Raw genomic sequence first — 17793 nt, forward strand, 5'->3', positions numbered from 1 at the left:
GTGTTTCAAGACATTTGTATTTATTCAAAACACACTACCGATTACTTATAACCTGCGCTTCAAGATTGTATAGTTTGATTAGCATTCAATGCTTTAGATTGTCCCGGTATTCGCGTGCACTTAACTAATCTGAGTTTCAGAAGTGCAGATTTGAACATTCTCATGGAAATAGGGCGTTTCTTAAACTATTGATTAGATTGGACAGAATTATCCTCTTGAAATCTTGTAACCAGTTATTAAAAATATTGTTTTAACATATTCAAAAACAAACAAATAATTAACCCATAAATGGCAATGGGCTGATGTGATGCCGAATCCATGGAAAAGAATTAGTGTGAACCCACCTATGTATATAGATATTTCTCTGTATAGAGCTTAAGTTTGCATTGAAGATTCGAGCCGTGAATACCTGTGAACAGTCTCTTTCATCTGTAGGAAAGTCGTTTGTTTGTTTGTTATTTTTAGTTTTACGCAAAGCTACACGGGAGTTATCTGCACTAGCCGTCTCTAATTTAGCAGTGTAAGATTAATCATCACCACCCACCGCTAACTCTTGGACCACTCTTTTACCAACGAATAGTGAAATTGCCCGTTACTTTATAACGTCCCCACGGACGAGTATGTTTGATGTGACGGGGTTTGAACCCACAGTCGAGTGCTTTAACCACCTGGCTATGCCGGGTCTATGAAAGTCGTAATTGTAGCATTTTTCCAATATTTGTAAAATATGTCAGTGCAGGTAGCTGATATCGTTTACTAATTACAATGTACTCGTTCTGGTTACCAATTCTAAAGTAAAGGTATCTGTACTTAAATGGAATTTATGGGTTTTTGACGTGAATGTTTCGTGTACGGTGACGTTCAAATATTGAAGATGCCAAATATACTTTCTTGTCTATTGTCGATGTTCGACGTGGCCCTAATAAAGATATTAGAAACAAAAAAAAAGCCTCGAATGAAAAACAAGAAACGTGTGATATTCCTAGGTGAAAGGTTAGTGGAAGCCAGGGGTAAGCTTAGAAATGTGTAAGAATTTCAGTAGCTTTACATTATAGCTATTGAACAAATTACAATAGCTACCTTATGCTCGTAAGTTATGAATTTTGTTTGCTCTTTTCCATCACTTAACAACATTTAGTCTTCATATTAAATTGTTTACGTTAAACTTTAAATGTTCTTAACTGACTATTGGCCTTAAGTTGGGATCATGATATTATTGTTTTGTTGTAAACCTCCAACCATCAATATATACATGTCTTATTTCTCTAACTATAATATGCATTCACTGTATTGTCCTGGACTTTGATCATAATGTATATTAAATTTAATCAGTATCATGTCATACATTAAGTTCTTTGGGCTGAGACTTCGCCCATGATAACCTTTAATTACCCTGGAGTCCTAGTTAGAAATATACATTTAATGTCTAGTTGTCAACTACTAATCTTACTATATATATTTTGTATGTTATTCTATTCCATTAACGGAATTGTACGTCTTATTTCTTAGTATTTCATAAAATATCTCGTTTTCAACTTTTTCAACCATATACATTTTATGCCTTGTTTTCTAGCTTTAACCATCATTAGGCCTCCCAGTGGCACAGCGGAATGTCTGCAGACTCATACTACTAGAAACTGGGTTTCGATGCATGTGGTCAGAGCACAGATAGTCCATTGTGTACCTTTGTGCTTAACTTCAAACAAAATTGACCATGATTGAATTTATTTCCCAGCTCAGCCACTTGTCTTAACAAAAACTTGCATCACCTTTTTCCAAACCCCGATTATTCTTGGCATTATATTCCTAGTCATTAAAAGCATGTCATAGTTTGTGTTTATCCTTTGACAAAAATGTATTGTTTTATGCACGTGATCCTTCTGTGATCACAAATGCATTGACCTGTCTTTAAATTTCGATCATATTTCATTTCAAATTAATGGTTAGGAAACGCATTTATTATCTTAAGCTAATTTTAAATTAAAATCTACAAGTTTTTACTTAATATCAAATCCCTAATGGTGGCAAAACATTAGATATTAATACATAAAAAGCACGTATTGTTAAAATATGCAAATTGTGTTGCCAATTTCAGTAATAATAATCCAGTATATATGTATATTATTAGTGTGTGTGTGTACGTATTCTCTTGTGTTTAGACTCTGACCATGTTAACTGTTATTATATTCTCAGACTCTGACACTATTTTCTATTTTTATTTACAATATTCTTATTGCCATATATACAATATGTAAGCGTTTCTTTGTTCGCCTTTGTTTTCTTACAAATTATAAGACGTTCAAACAAAAGTTCAATTTGAAAATATTAGTATTTAAATTATACCTACTGATGGATATAATTTTTTTTTTTTAAGTTTCATTCTGTTGTCTACAGATAAATTTGAAAACTTTCAATAACATCAAATAGCCCACATACGGAATGTAAATACTTTGCTTTCATACTTTATTACAGAACAACACGTCTTCTGGATTGTAAACAAAATGTTCTTTGTACCTTTGACCAATAGAGCTCGAGCAATGCATTGTTGCTTAGTGCATCGCGTGTAAACTCGTTAGGAACGTATCGTGGATACGATTCTCCACTTCTTTCACTGAACTGTAGTGATTGCAGAATATCGTGTCTTTAGGCTTCGAAGTGTTTTGTTTGTTAAGTCTGATGAACCACTTCGTGATAGTTTTGTATTATTCCTAGGATAACAGCTTCACACGACAGCAGCACGCGAAGTTGTTTTTTTCTTTTTCTGTTGTTAACGATGTTCAAATGGCAATCATTCTCGAAGGAGTTCGTAATTCATATTTTGCATGACTGTAATACCGGCAAAACATGCTGACATCATTCTAACGTTGTCATGGAAACTGAGATTTATCAACTGGTGGTAGAATTCTCACAAGTTCTATGCTTTATGTACTTCTCTCATCACATCTTCAGTAATATAAAGTCGACTAGATTATCTTCTCTTCTGATAAACATGTAAGAGATTTGTTTATATTATTGATGAGAGTTAGACAAGAAAGACAAAACATTACATGTAGCATTACACTCACAGGCGATAACTCGTACAGATAACACTTTTCGTCTGTTTTTTTTATTTTTCATGTTTATTAGGAAATTATGAACTAAAAAAAGCCAAATTAATACGTTGAAACTAGATTGTTTTCCAAAGATTAGTGATTTAATCATCTGCATATTCGTATTTTTTAACTTAATTGTATTAGGATATTTGAGTTGGATGTAAAATATATTTATAGAATTTTCTTAGAATTTCCTGAGGTTTTATAGAATGGGTCTCCACATCAACTAAATGGGAAGCAATCAGAAGAAAAACGTAGCATATTTATGGTCTCAAAACAGTAATAATTGTATACTTTTTAGTAAATGAAGGATTTGATTGGCTGTGAAATTAGAACGGGAAAAAGCATAAATGCTTAGAAGTAAAGAGAGACACTGGATTTCAAGTATTAAACTGCTGTGTTTTTGCGTTAACTACTTTAAACAGATTATCAGGAAATTTCGTTTCTATGGGTTGGCAGTTAATGAGCACGTATTTTGATTCCTTTGGTTCAAAATCAATTTTATGACGTAAGAACAGTAAACTTACAAACCTTATAGTTTTAACGAAAATAATAACTTTGCTCTCCTGGAAAGAAGGAATTTTTAAGAAATTTTATTACGAGCAATTATGATACTCAGTTAGTCTGACTCAGTAAACAAGCAACATTATTGTATAATAAATGCATCGAAAAATATAATCCTGTAATTTAAGCGTAGCTCTTTCCTCCATTTACCCTAAAATATTTTGAGCTTGTGGTATTATATGCATTCAGATATCAACCAATCCCCGAAGTTTCAATGGTCATCACCTGTCGACAGCAAACAGTTTACCAGCCAATCAGAGAACGGGTATATAGCATGAGTTCGTTATCTCGACACATGTAAGTTGCAAGCTGCACTACTGTTGATCCACGGCTACTCTCTAGCTCACGCTGAAGGTTTTGTGTTATTCGTAGTAGAGAACTGTCACTGTTGCACGCGTTTGTCTTACTCTCTCACAGTGGGAATAGATATCAGTAGCTAACGGTGATTAAGACAAGGTAATCAGCCTCAGATGCCGGTTATCTGACGCTGGACTCAGAAATCCCTGCTGTTATGGACTGTTAGAAACCACGCCGTGCATGCTATGGGCTGAGGACGAAGTGTAAGCAAGCTAGCAAACCGTGTATTTAGCGGGCCGACACAAACGGCTTCTGACTGCTGCTCTCCCTAGGGTTTCGGTATTAGCCCACTTTGGAACAACATTTACGGACAAGTGATCGTGCTTTCATCTGTTGACAGCCTGACATGGGCCGCCTAGGGTTGTGGGTCGCACTGCTCAACCAGGTGGTACTGATGGTCATGGTCAACCCTGCTTTGGCAAACTGGATGTAAGTACATATCTTCGTTTAGATCGCTGTGCTTAATCAAATTATTTCGCGTTTAATCATATCATAATTGTAAAGTGTATCGAATATCGTCTAACAACTTAAGTTAAACTATGAACAAAACTTTAAGCCATCTTTGTACGTACGCTCTCGACGGTTTATGTAACAGTGATAACAAATCACGTAATTGCTTTAAAACTTTAAACTGACAATGCAACGTGCACTGACGATCTAACAACAAGAAAAGTATTAATTTTGCTTATGTTCTGTAAAGAAAGAAATACGAAAGTTGAAGATAATTTGTTAACAAAATTTATGAAGTTTACCTTACAGGTTTCAATACGTTTCAATCAGGATTGCCGAGAAAAGCAATAATTTGTTAATGAGGTAACGTATTAACAGATACAACTAGAACCATTACTAAAGAGTGTGACAAGCAGGGCAGACTTTGTGCTAATATGCAAAGAAATGATACTCAATAAACAGTTGAACTTTCTTAGGAGAAACACCGTTACGAAACTATAAAACTGTTAGTGTTGTAACCATTGCCATAAAAATCAGTCTCTGCTTTAATCATTTTCTGGTTATTAGTTCTAAGAATCAATGAAGTGAAAGCAAAGTAAAATACGTTATAATGTGTCAACCTCAAGGTCTTTCGTTCAATACCAAGGTTCACAAGGCCGGCTGGGATACGACAGAGATAGTAGTAATCTAGACGATAGGATAGACGTTTTAGTTAAATTAGAAAGAAAAGCTATATAATTACAAATTCCGGTTGTACTGGGAATAACATACTACTTTTAAATATTGTTTAAGGGACCAATATTTATTTACTGTCATAAGACAAGTAAAGTTGCAGCTTTTGTTATTCTCAAAAACTTAAATAAGAACTTTGGGATTTTGTTGAGCTGGAAACTACTATCTGTATGAAAAACTCTTTTTTTTTCTGTAGGAAGATACACGAAGTTTTGTCATATTTGTTATTAAATGTAAAATAATCCCATTGTTGAAATTTAATATTAGTTCTGTGAAAGCTTTACTATATAATGCCAGATAAGGCTCTGGAGAATATTGTAAAAATTATTGTGAAAAACGCAGTCAAGGGTTGTAATTTATATATTTTGTTACAAACACAGCTAATGGTTGTAACATAAAAGTCAATCAATCTCGAAGCCTTAAGCAATAGAACATGTGTCATAAAGTTTACAAACATGGATATTAAATAAAACAACTTTTAGTGATAACATTTACAGTACTCTCATTGTTTTAAACACAATGCTTGTCATTTTATCTTACGCCTTCCTTACTGATAGGTAAGAGTTGAGGACATCTCTGCTAGCTAAGCTGTTAAACTGATTAGAGCTTGTGTCTTAATAACAACGTAGGTATTTTCAATAGACTTGTCTATTGAGTTACCATGTTTTAATCAACCATTCAAAGGGTATCTGATAAGTTAATATACACGCACAAGTAATTCAAGGTTACTTCGTTAAATACTTAGTTAATGTTATATCTCCCAATATTCTAAATCTTTCGTCGTTTGGGTAAAATTGTTTGGTTTGGTTTGAATTTCGCGCAAAGCTACACGAGGGCTATCTGCGCTAGTCCTCCGTAATTTAGCAGTCTAAGACTAGAGGGCAGGCAGCTAGTCATCACCACCCACCAAAAGCTCTTGGGCTACTCTTTTACCAACGACTAGTGAGATTAACCGTCACGTTACAACGCCTTCACGGCTTAAAGGACAAGCATGTTTGGTGTGACGGGGATTCGAACCCGCGACCCAAGGATTACGAGTCGAATGCTTTAACCACCTGGCCATGTCGGGGCAGATAAAATTGTAATAAGACTTTTTTAAAATGAATAATAATTCTTTTTAGGTATAAATACACTATCGCAGCATGGATAGTCAATAACAGCCGTTTATAATCGTATCTCTGAAGAAGAATCTTGGCTGTTAGCTGAGTCTTAAAAACACGTGTAATCATGACGTCTAATTGAGCCAAAATCTACATTAACATTCTGCGTTTATAAGTGTATTAAAATAAATCTTACTGGAAAAAACCTTAACCATGCATAGCAATTAGTACTTATGCTGAGTTAATTTAAATAAATATGTAGGGGGTATGGGGGTAATACAGGTTTTGGCAGATGACGTAAAACGGATGTTTAAGTGTTTTTTTTTCTTTGTAGTTTAAGCACGAGGTTATACAATGGACAATCTGCTCTCTATCAATCACTTTAAGTATATCAGTATGAAGAAAAACTCCGTTAATTCAATGCATATTTTCACATAACTAATAAATTTAATTGAAATGCATATAATGTTTTACCAGAATCAAATTTGTTTCTCTTTCATTACTAATAATGTCCTAATCAATGTTTTGTTTTTTCTTAATGGAATTACTGTCGAACTTGTCTTTTTGGTAATTGTCTTCCGTTGTTTTGTTACTGTTTTGGTTTGTATAGAATGGATCATTAATCTTCTGGCAAGATCTTCTTAATGTGTAGAAATATAGTTTCCCGTTATGAAAACTGATGAAATACAATAAATCTAAATATTCAGGAATAGTTATACTGGTATAACATAAGATATCTTCTCTTTAATAGGGCTTTGAATCTGTAGATGCAGTATGTTGTACTGAACGATTTTAATGGTTATTATAATTAAAACAGTTAGAAGGCATTTGTTTAAAGGGTAGGTCATTCGGCTGTTCGTTAATGCGGAAAAACAAACTTCTCGTAACCTGTAAGAACAAAATTTGAATGTTTCTTCTTGGAGCTTTTACAGGTAATGTGTGTTTTTTTTTATCTTAAGAAGTAATTTTAGTTTTAAGTTCAAGGACTAATGCTTGGTTGTTTGTTTTTTTAATTTCGCGCAAAGCTACCCGAGGGCTATCTGCGCTAGCCGTCCCTAATTTAGCAGTGTAACACTAGAGGGAAGGCAGCTAGTTATGGCCACCCACCACCACGTCTTGGGCTATTATTTTGCAAATGAATAGTGGGATTGACCGTCACATTATAACATCCCCACCGCTGAAAGAGCGAACATGTTTCGTTTGAAGGGGATTCGAACCCGCGACCCTCAGATTACAAGTCGAACGCCTTAATCCACCTGGCCATGCCGGGCCGGGGTTAATGCACTTTTACTAATTAAAACTGGCTTGGTATTTCCTGGCATTGATCATAAAATTATTTATTACGTTGTGGTACTTATTAATATTGGTTTAAGCAATCTTATTTTATTTCGCATTCACGAAACAGTGACAAGTTAGATTTTACCTCAGGTATTTTTCACGCTTTTAAAGAATTAACGACCAAACTTTTAATCCACCTCTTAAAGAAATCTTGATTTAAGGTGTTTTGCGACTTCGTAATTTTAATTATCCCATTCGTGATGGAATAAAAGAAGGTACGCAGCTAACAACTCCCTCGGCATGTTTTTGCGTTCATAGTCGTTGCGAATGTTACTGGTTAGACTTCGTTTGTAAAAATCGTTCTAGAAAGTTCATGAAACGCAAAGTAGTCTGGGGTGATCCATGGAATAAATCTTTTAATAACTTCACATGTTCTTGGAAAGTTTTACATCCGTTTCTAACTGGGCGGTCTAGACGCATATACTTCTTATAAACTAAGTAGTTCGTGTCTGGTAGGAAAACAAGTACGTTGTAACGTTAGTGTTTCAACCAATTACTGTTTTTACACTGTATAACTGCTCTGACGTTTCTCACAAATTTCAAATGTATTGTTCACTAAAATATTTCTTTTTTGCTCAACACTATTTTATAAGTTCTCAACAAGGAATATAAAATGATGTCACTTCTGTAATTTTCTGCAGAAGTGGTAGGCCTGGCATGGCCAGGTGTTTAAGGCATTTGACTCGTAATCCGAGAGTCGCGGGTTCGAATTCCTGTCACACCAAACAAGCTCGCCCTTTCGGCCGTTGGGACGTTATAATGTGACGGTCAATCCAACTATTCGTTGGTAAAAGAGTAGCCCAAGAGTTGGCGGTGGGTGGTGATGACTAGTTGCCTTTCTTCTAGTCTTACACTGTTAAATTCGGGAAGACTAGCGCAGATAGCCCTCGTGTAGCTTTGCGCGAAATTCAAACCAAACAGTTTTACCCAAACGACGAAAGATTTAGAATATTGGGAGATATAACATTAACTAAGTATTTAACGGGGCCTGGCATGGCCGAGCGCAATAAGGCATGCGCTCGTAATCTGAGGGTCGCGGGTTCGCATCCAAGTCGCGCTAAACATGCTCGCCCTCCCAGCCGTGGGGGCGTTATAATGTTACAGTCAATCCCACTTTTCGTTGGTAAAAGAGTAGCCCAAGAGTTGCGGTGGGTGGTGATGACTAGCTGCCTTCCCTCTAGTCTTACACTACTAAATTAGGGACGGCTAGCACAGATAACCCTCGAGTAGCTTTGTGCGAATTTCAAAAACCAACAAACAAGTATTTAACGAAGTAACCTTGAATCACCAAACCAATTCTACGAAAACTGAGACATTTTGTTATCCTGTTTATTGAACTTAAAGTTGAAATTGTTTCTTCTACAAAAAGTAATCCTGTTGATATTCTGACCTGATAATTATAAAATGTGTTTCTGGTAAATTACTCCTTGTATATATTCAAACTATTATTAAATATAAATGAAAAAGGTTTTATGTGATATTCATACTTCGATCATATCTTGTATAAATAGTTTACTACCTCTTTGTTCTATATCATAAACTTATGTAATGTAAAAATAAGTGATTCTATAATAAAGACAGTGAGTGTAAGTTTAAAATACAACGAAACATTGTGTGTATTTTTGTTTCAATGCAAACATTTTATTTTAAGTGTAATGAGAAAAATCTTCATTTAAAATGCAGCGCAAGTGAGTTTAGTTTGATTTTAACGTTTTTGTTTTTGCATAAAATATACGCATGAGAAACGTATAAAAAATAAATAAGTATTTGTTAGGTGCATTAAACATAGTTATCAACATTTCCCTAGTTTATACGCCCAAGAAATTTCATCGATTGTTTTTAAATGACTGGTCTTGCTATATAATAAACATCTGATAACAAAAATCAGTTTAGCCTAATGAAATTATTCCATCTTATTGAACATCTATAGGCCATTTACATTCACCTAAACTACGTTTCAGCGGGTATTATTGTTTTAGTATCAGTTAACAGATGACAATACCTATAACCAGTTTTTTATTAGATAATTCAGTACTATTTTATTGGTACGGGAATACAATATTCTGACATACTTCTTTCTCTATTATATCACGTTTTACCTTTCTCATCTGAAAAACAAGTTAAAAATAAGTCAGTAAAATATAAATACATATATCATGAAATAATTTTTAACGTGTAATACCCGACTATACTTCATTTTAGAACAGGTTCAACAGAAGTTTAGTTGTAATATAATAGTTGTAATATTTTCGTAATATAAACTCTATGTATTTGATGGAGAAAATACTGTTTTAACATAAATGAAAAACAAAGATAAAAGTTAACCAAATAAGAGAAAATTAATGATAGAACTGATAATTTAATAAGTCAAAACTAGAATCGTTTCTCATATTAATCTTACTGATGATTCACATATCAATATTTATTAATGCTTATATATCATGCATAAAGTAATATGGTTTAATTATATCTTTTATCTGTCTTTTCTTATGTAACATGGGACGCTGAGTTGTTATAAATTGTTTTTACTGATTTTGTGAATTTTAATAGAACATAAAATTTGTGTTTCTCACTTAGATTAAAAATTTGTTGATAATAATTTAACTCTTATTGAACCATTAAACTGCAAACTTTGAACGTTTAAATTCAACTGCTTCACTGGCGCCATCTATTACAACAAGTTAACACTCCATATGTTTCTTCTAAACAATAATAAAATAACGATTTAACAATTGCGTATGCATATTAAATATTAAAAATGTCGTTGATTTCAAACTAACATAAAATACTCATTAACGCAATTTATTTCCCATTTGAATTGCATGAACAGAAGTTTTTTCCCACTTTTGTATTTATGTTTTACTGTTTTTTGTAAATCAGTTTAAAAACAAAATCTATAAATTAAAGCAAACGTGATAAAGTCTGGTAGGCATATTTTATCTGTGATTGTAAATGTAATATTATGAAATTTAGATTTAGCTACAAGTTCCCGTAATAACTATGTGATTCTTTAATTTATAGTTAACGTATGTATCAAATATATGCTCAGTGTGACTGGTTTTATACGAACTACTTTGTTACGAAATAAATAAGTTTGTGTATTTAAAAATAGTTCGCGCCAGTGCATGTCACATAGTGACTTTTATTTGGATTTTAAAATGTGTGTGTGTCTATGAGAGAGAGAGAATAAATGTTTGACTTAGTTAGATTTAATATTAAAACACTGATTTAATTCAGTCTGGATATACATTTTCTTAACACAGCAGACTGTTTAATGCCGAGAAAAATCGATCTTTCAGAAATTCTGTTCCATGAACTACTAATATTGCAAACGATGGAGTAAGACAAGAACTAACATTTTAAAACCGCTTTTCTTTCAGAGATTAGTGAGCAAAAACATTTGTGAAAGTAAAACCTGTGACAACAGCTCTTACCAATTATTGTTGTTTTTCACTTATACAAATAACGGTTATAGAAATTTTCATTCACCAGTCAGAGATACTATTTAATTAGAAATCAGCTTTTCGGGCATTGAAAAAATTTAAAGATTTCTCTATAAGCTGAAAGCTTTTTTGATTGCTTATAAGGTAGTGCTTACGTTTGCAAATAGGTGGTGTTTAATAAAATCAAATGTAGTGAAATGAGATTAAACTCCAAAATTCAAAGATTGTAAAAAGTTTTGGTTATTCCCTTTATTTTCAGCTTGACTCTGCTCGAGTTGATTTACCCTAAACTTCTACCATTTGAATATATGTACAATCACATTCATTTCATTAATACACAAGTCTACACTGACTTTTTTTTCTTTTCTTTTTTCTAAATTACAGAAGCTTACGTAAAAGCAGCACCTGTAGTTACAAACCACTTCTGTACTATGAGTGATTTGTGATTTAATTAATTTCTTTATTTTTGTATTAAGCTGTTTTGGTAATATTAATAATTATTTTTCTGTCGTAACTTTGTTTATTTTTTTGCTGTGTAATATGTCAAGGGTTTCAACTTGATAACATTTCTTCCTCCACTCTCCTTACCTAAGTTTGTTATTTTGTCATATCCTTTTGTAACAAATGGCTTTATTTCTTTAGCTTATAATCTCTAAGTCAACTATGTTATATTTCTTGAGTATTTGTTAAGCCTACTGCATGTTCTTTGTATTTTTGTTGTTGTTTTGAATTAAGCACAAAGCTACACAATGGGCTATCTGTGCTCTGCTCACCAAGGGTATCGAAACCCGGTTTTTAGCGTTATAAGTCCGCAGGCATACCGCTGAGCCACTGGGAGGGCTGTTCTTTGTAAGGAGCATTGATGAATCTCTGTGTAATTATCAATCTTAATTTTTTTTAATGTCAAAAGGTTTCTCTGTATCACAAACATATACTCCAAACTACTTATTTAAAAAGTTATATGAGCGTAAAGGTAATAGTGAATTCATCCATTACCAAGAGTAAAATTCAAAGTAACTCATACAGTTGTTAGATTTTTATACTAGTTCAGTTGGTGTTGTAGAAATTAGGATAACAAAAAGAATGTTTAGAACAATCTTGAAGTTACATGACGGGAATATTAGAGGGTAGAAAAACAATCACATGAACGTGTTTAGTGTATTTATATAGTCTCGAACTCAGAGATCAGGAACAATAAAAGAAAAGAAGAGAAGCAGAAGCTTTGTGAACTGTTCACGACTTTTGAATTATTAATTCGATAAAGAAACAATAACTTTATAGAATGTTCAAACCCGTTGAATGATGCAACAAAAACTCTAACATAAAGACGACAATTTTGGAGAATTATTAAGACCTTTTGATAAAAAAAATAAACAAACTAGATAAGAACATAAAAATAATTATACATGAATAAAACCAGCCTTATGTGTTAAGTCAATCTACTGAATATCATGATCACTTCACAAGAACACTAAAACAAATAATGATCAAAGTGCATTGAATCATCAGTGGCATACTCTTCTTTTCAAAAAATAAATAACAAAATTACCGCCAGAGCTCCGATAGTACATCACAAGTTTGATTAACATAATTTAAGATAGTCCTAAGCCTATTTATTAACCAAACAATGCAAAATAAGCTTCATACTCATAGAACTTAACAAGTTATTGTAAACATTGTAGCAAGTAATATTAATGTTAAGTACCGTTAATGTGAAAAGAGCGTTTCATTGCATATAAGTTTTATAAGCGTCGATGTGCTTGCAACTGTACACATCAAATAAAAATAACTTAACTTACATTTTAAAACCTATACAAGTGTTTAAAACTTATGGTGTTAACAACATTTTACTTATACATCAAGAATCACAGAAAGCAACTGAAAATGAGTTGTTTGCATTGTATGAAAGAATGGTAAAATGAACATTTGAATAACTCCTCAACTTTGGTTTTATTTTCAATAAGTCATCTACAGATATTGTTTTTAAACAATATTAATTTAAAAGTTAGTTAAGGGTAAAAAAAGTCAATAAGTGAAGTAATAATCTATAATAAGAACTCATCTTATGAGTTCGGACATTAAACGTAACTGGTTTGAAACGCGTCAATCAGACTCATCCGCACAAGTGGCCTCGTAAAAATAAAATGGTTCTTGTTTTATTCTTTCACAGGCCCAAAAACAATTATGGTATCATAAAGCGTCGTGTTGTTGAACATTGATAGCCCGAGTTGGTTAAATCAAAATGCATCGGTTCTGACGGTAACCGAAATCGGGTAATATAGCTTAAAAGGACGTTTTAGCCCATGTGACTAGCCTAACGTCGGGAAGCAGGAACGTTAAAGTCCCTGGCGGTTATCTCGAGAATCTGGCAAACACTGTAAAACCTCTTTGCATTTATCCTAACATTTTGGTCACTAGATCTTTAAACGCTTTTTGGCCCAACCTCTCCTTGAGAAGAAAATTTCCAGATAAGACGACATGGATGTTAGAATTACTGCTGTTTCACTGTACGTCAACCGAAGGTTGTTAGAACCCGCCTAAGGGACACATTGTCCCAAATGTTAAAGAATAATGTTTACAAGTATATGTCACAACTTAAATGTCGTTTCCCAAAGCAATGCATCACTAATTGGAAAATTGTGTCATTTACATAATCTTTATTTTATTCATTATAGAAAAGAACAATTTTTTTTCAATTATAATTCTGACTAATAAATAGAGGAACTATAAAACATGTTAAAAAATAGTTTATCGGTAAATTTCTTTGATTTGAATTTTCGTTCAGTTCCTCTTGTGTTCAAAGCGAGTGAAATTTAGTTTTAGCAATACGGAAAAATATTCCCTTAAATTTTTAATCATAGTATAAAAATAAGCACGGCTGATTGTTGTGTTTTAAATATATGATAACGTATGAAACCGCTTCTTGGAACGTGTTTTGCATACCGTAAACATGCTCATAAAACCTTGTATGTTAGAAACTGGTATCTAAGACGTACTCTGTGTATCCCACACTCTGAGGTCAGCCATTCAACATACCAATCACGAAACGTAATAACAAAATCTATGAACGAATTTATGATCAAATATTCTCGTTTGTTTTATTTTCATTTTTTATGCGTTTCCTTTCCATAGAGTCACTGAGTAGCTAGCATATTTTGTAGAGAATGAAGAACACTTAGGTTCAGAAAGTCTTGAATAGAATGATATAAAACTTCATGACCCGAGTGCTTTCAAAGAGTTTTTATTAATCTTTTTCGATAGTAATATCTAATAAAAATGTTCACAAAAAGTACAGAACGACTCCTACCGGATTTACTATTCTAGTAAATGACAAATGTTTTTTATAGTTTTAACACTAACCACTAGTCAGTGAAAGAATGGACAAATTCTGACGTTTTTTGCTCAGTATCATGTGTATTTTTGTGTACTTAGAGGACACCATTTATGTTTATCTTCTTTTTTTAAAGTCACGACATACATGATAAACTAACGGGTTTCAAAAGCAATGTCATTCTGCGCAATCTTTACTGAAACTTTATTATACATAAAAGGAAAAACAATTCGAATTTCTCATTAGGTGTTAGTTATTTAACGAGGGATTGGAGCGTATACGAAGCTTGGGTGGGAATAGTTAGCCACCTCACATGGGTGAAGAGAGATATTTCATCTCTGACCGCCCTAGAGGCAGTCCTCCTTGAACACCTGTCGCGAACAAGCAATCTCCCCTAAACAAAATGTCTCTTATAGAGCATTATTTTCACCGACTCAAAAATATTATATGATACATGTGACAGAAGAGCCTACCCAAACAAAAGACCCGCGCGTCACCTATGATTTAATGCAAGCGGCACAGTTTTTATTTTGTGTTTTTAAAAATTTCTCATTTTGCTTCTGAAAAGTGTTTTAGTGTTAATGCAAAAAGTAATTATCATAGTTTGTCACATTTGTAGACTACAGAGAGTATTCGCTGTTTTTGGTTGTTTTTTTTGCAGAATGTTCTTTCAAAAAAATGTTCAGCCTTTTAAGATTGAATATCATTTAAGACATCTATGCTAGAAAAAAAATTATATTTTTAAAACTTTCGTAATCTGTTGTATTGTAAGTTATTTTTTATGTATAGTTTTTACGTACACATTTGGAAACTACTACGCAACTAAATTTGCACGAGAAAATCTGAAGTAAATGTTTGTTTGTTTGTTTGTTTTGAATTTCGCACAAAGCTACTCGAGGGCTATCTGCGCTAGCCGTCCATAATTTAGCAGTGTAAGACTAGAGGGAAGGCAGCTAGTCATCACCACCCACCTCCAACTCTTGGGCTACTCTTTTACCAACGAATAGCGGGATTGACCGTGACATTATAACGCCCCCACGACTGAAAAGGCGAGCATGTTTGATGCGACGGGGATGCAAACCCGCGACCCTCAGATTACGAGCCGGACGCCCTAACCCACCGGGGCTGAAGTAAATGATGCATTATTGTAATTCCTTTTAAACATAGTTAAAGCATCGTTTACAAAATTTTGCTAAATAAACATCAAGTTAGCTAGCTGGCAATTGCCTCAACTGTTTATCCTTTTTTTTTACTTTCTTCAAAAGGTCGAGGACCTGATGACTGGCTTATATGAATAAATTCATAAGAATGTACAAATTTCAAAGTTAGTTATTCCAATTGTTCCTGAAAAACCTCATTTTTATCAAGGGATTTCATATCAATATACACACTTTTTTGTTTTCAAACTGATTGACCAGACTAAGCTTTGAATCTCCATCCAACTGGTAATCTTGTAGTGGGCAACATTTTAGTTTCTTTGCTGAGACTTCGTCAGTCGCTACAGCAATTATATAGTTATTGTTTTAAGTTAAGTTACTGTTATTAAACATTGAATTATACACACTTTTCTGATATTTATATATCAATTTATTTTTTATTCTTAATTTACTTTGTCTCTATATCGAAGAAGTTAATGTGAAAAAATATTTTTAGGCCAATTGTATTCGTGTACATTATTATAAGGTTATTCAAGTATATAACCTCAAGCATGTACATTAATCCTGTACCTTGATGCGTAACTAAATTATACCTGTACAGTTACTTAACAGTAAATAGTACAATACATTGATTGTAGCCTCAGCAAATAAATAATAATAAAATGAAATAAGACTTTTTTTACCTTCAGTCTCACTATTGAAATTGAAGTCGAAAGCGGCGAAGAAAATCTCATCAGTTACACGTTATACTTCTAAAATCGCTAAAGTTCGTGTACAGTGTGACAGACGTGTACGAACAGCGCGAAATCATAAGGCTAAGTTAACAAACCACGATTACAAAAGTAAATCGAAAACTTATACTGATTTACATGCACAAGATTGTTTGTTTGTTTGTTTGTTTTGAATTTCGCACATAGCTACTCGAGGGCTATATGTGCTAGCCGTGCCTAATTTAGCAGTGTAAGATTAGAGGGAAGGCAGCTAGTCATCACCACCCACCTCCAGCCCTTGGGCTACTCTTTTACCAACGAATAGTAGGATTGTCCATAACATTATAACGCCCCCACGGCTGAAAGGGCGAGCATGTTTGGCAAGACGGGGATGCGAACCCGCGAGCTTCAGATTACGAGTCGTACGCCTTAACACACTTGGCCATGCCGGGCCCATGCACAAGATAACATAATTTTGAGAGTAGAAGGTACATACACATGAGTAGATTTGAGAAGAAAATGTCCACTGGAAGAAATACAGGTCTTGAAGATGTTCCTGGTACAGGTGAAGAGTGAGAGTGGTATACAGGCAAAGAGTGAGAGTGGTATACAGGCGAAGAGTGAGAGTGGTATACAGGCAAAGAGTGAGAGTGGTATACAGGTGAAAAATTAAAATGGTATGCGAGTAAAGAATGAAAGTGGTATACGGGTGAAGAGTGAGAGTGGTATACAGGTGAAAAGTTAAAATGGTATGCGAGTAAAGATTGAGAATGGTAAACAGGTGAAAGTTAAAATGGTATGCGAGTAAAGATTGAGAATGGTAAACAGGTGAAGAGTGAGAGAGGTATACAGGTAAAGAGAAAGTGGTGTACAGGCAAATATTGAGAGTGATATACACGTAAAGAGTGAGAGTGGTATACAGGTGAAGAATGGGAATGGTATACAAGCAGAGTGTGAGAGTGATGTACAGACGAATAAAGGCCACTGGCGAGTACATAGACATCTTAAGGATGGAACAGGTAAAGAAGACAAGTATATTTTTATATATGATACATTTCCAAAAGAACACGTACAGAACGCGAAGATGAAAAAGATATGATAACGTAGACAAATTATGATAATAAGATATGTGTATAACGCAAATAAATCGCGAAGGTGGAACACGATAATGCAGATAGATCGTTGTGGCACAGGGTACATGACAGCACAGACAGGTGTTGAATCTTAAGCATTGGTAAGAAAAGGTAGATTTTAAAGTTATGTTATGCGTCAAATATATTGGTTATGAGTGCGTTGTATGCACGAGAACACTGGAAGATATTCGACACATTAGTAGAAATGGTCTTCGAACACAAGGCCCTATATTAAAATATCAACGTCCGCTTTTTTTTAAATCAGAGAACATTTTGTACGTCTGATTACATCGTGCCACCAACGTTTCGGAGAACATTTTGTACGTCTGATTACATCGTGCCACTAACGTTTTGGAGAACATTTTGTACGTCTGATTACATCGTGC

General features: G+C 33.8%; 1 protein-coding gene across 3 annotated transcripts in view; it reads left to right on the forward strand.

Moving 5' to 3' along the window:
* The first annotated feature begins 3974 nt into the window (after nt 1-3974).
* LOC143238306 (protein Wnt-16-like) overlaps nt 3975-17793 on the forward strand; it is a 72301-nt gene continuing 58482 nt past the window's right edge. For all 3 annotated transcript variants that reach the window (XR_013020512.1, XM_076478404.1, XM_076478405.1), the window contains exon 1: nt 3975-4442. Coding sequence is in view for 2 of the 3 variants with exons in the window: in XM_076478404.1 (XP_076334519.1) it covers nt 4360-4442 (83 nt within the window). In the remaining variant the exon portion in view is untranslated. The remainder of the gene's footprint in view (nt 4443-17793) is intronic.

This window comes from Tachypleus tridentatus, chromosome 13 (assembly GCF_004210375.1).
Source record: "Tachypleus tridentatus isolate NWPU-2018 chromosome 13, ASM421037v1, whole genome shotgun sequence".
Taxonomy (NCBI): domain Eukaryota; kingdom Metazoa; phylum Arthropoda; class Merostomata; order Xiphosura; family Limulidae; genus Tachypleus; species Tachypleus tridentatus.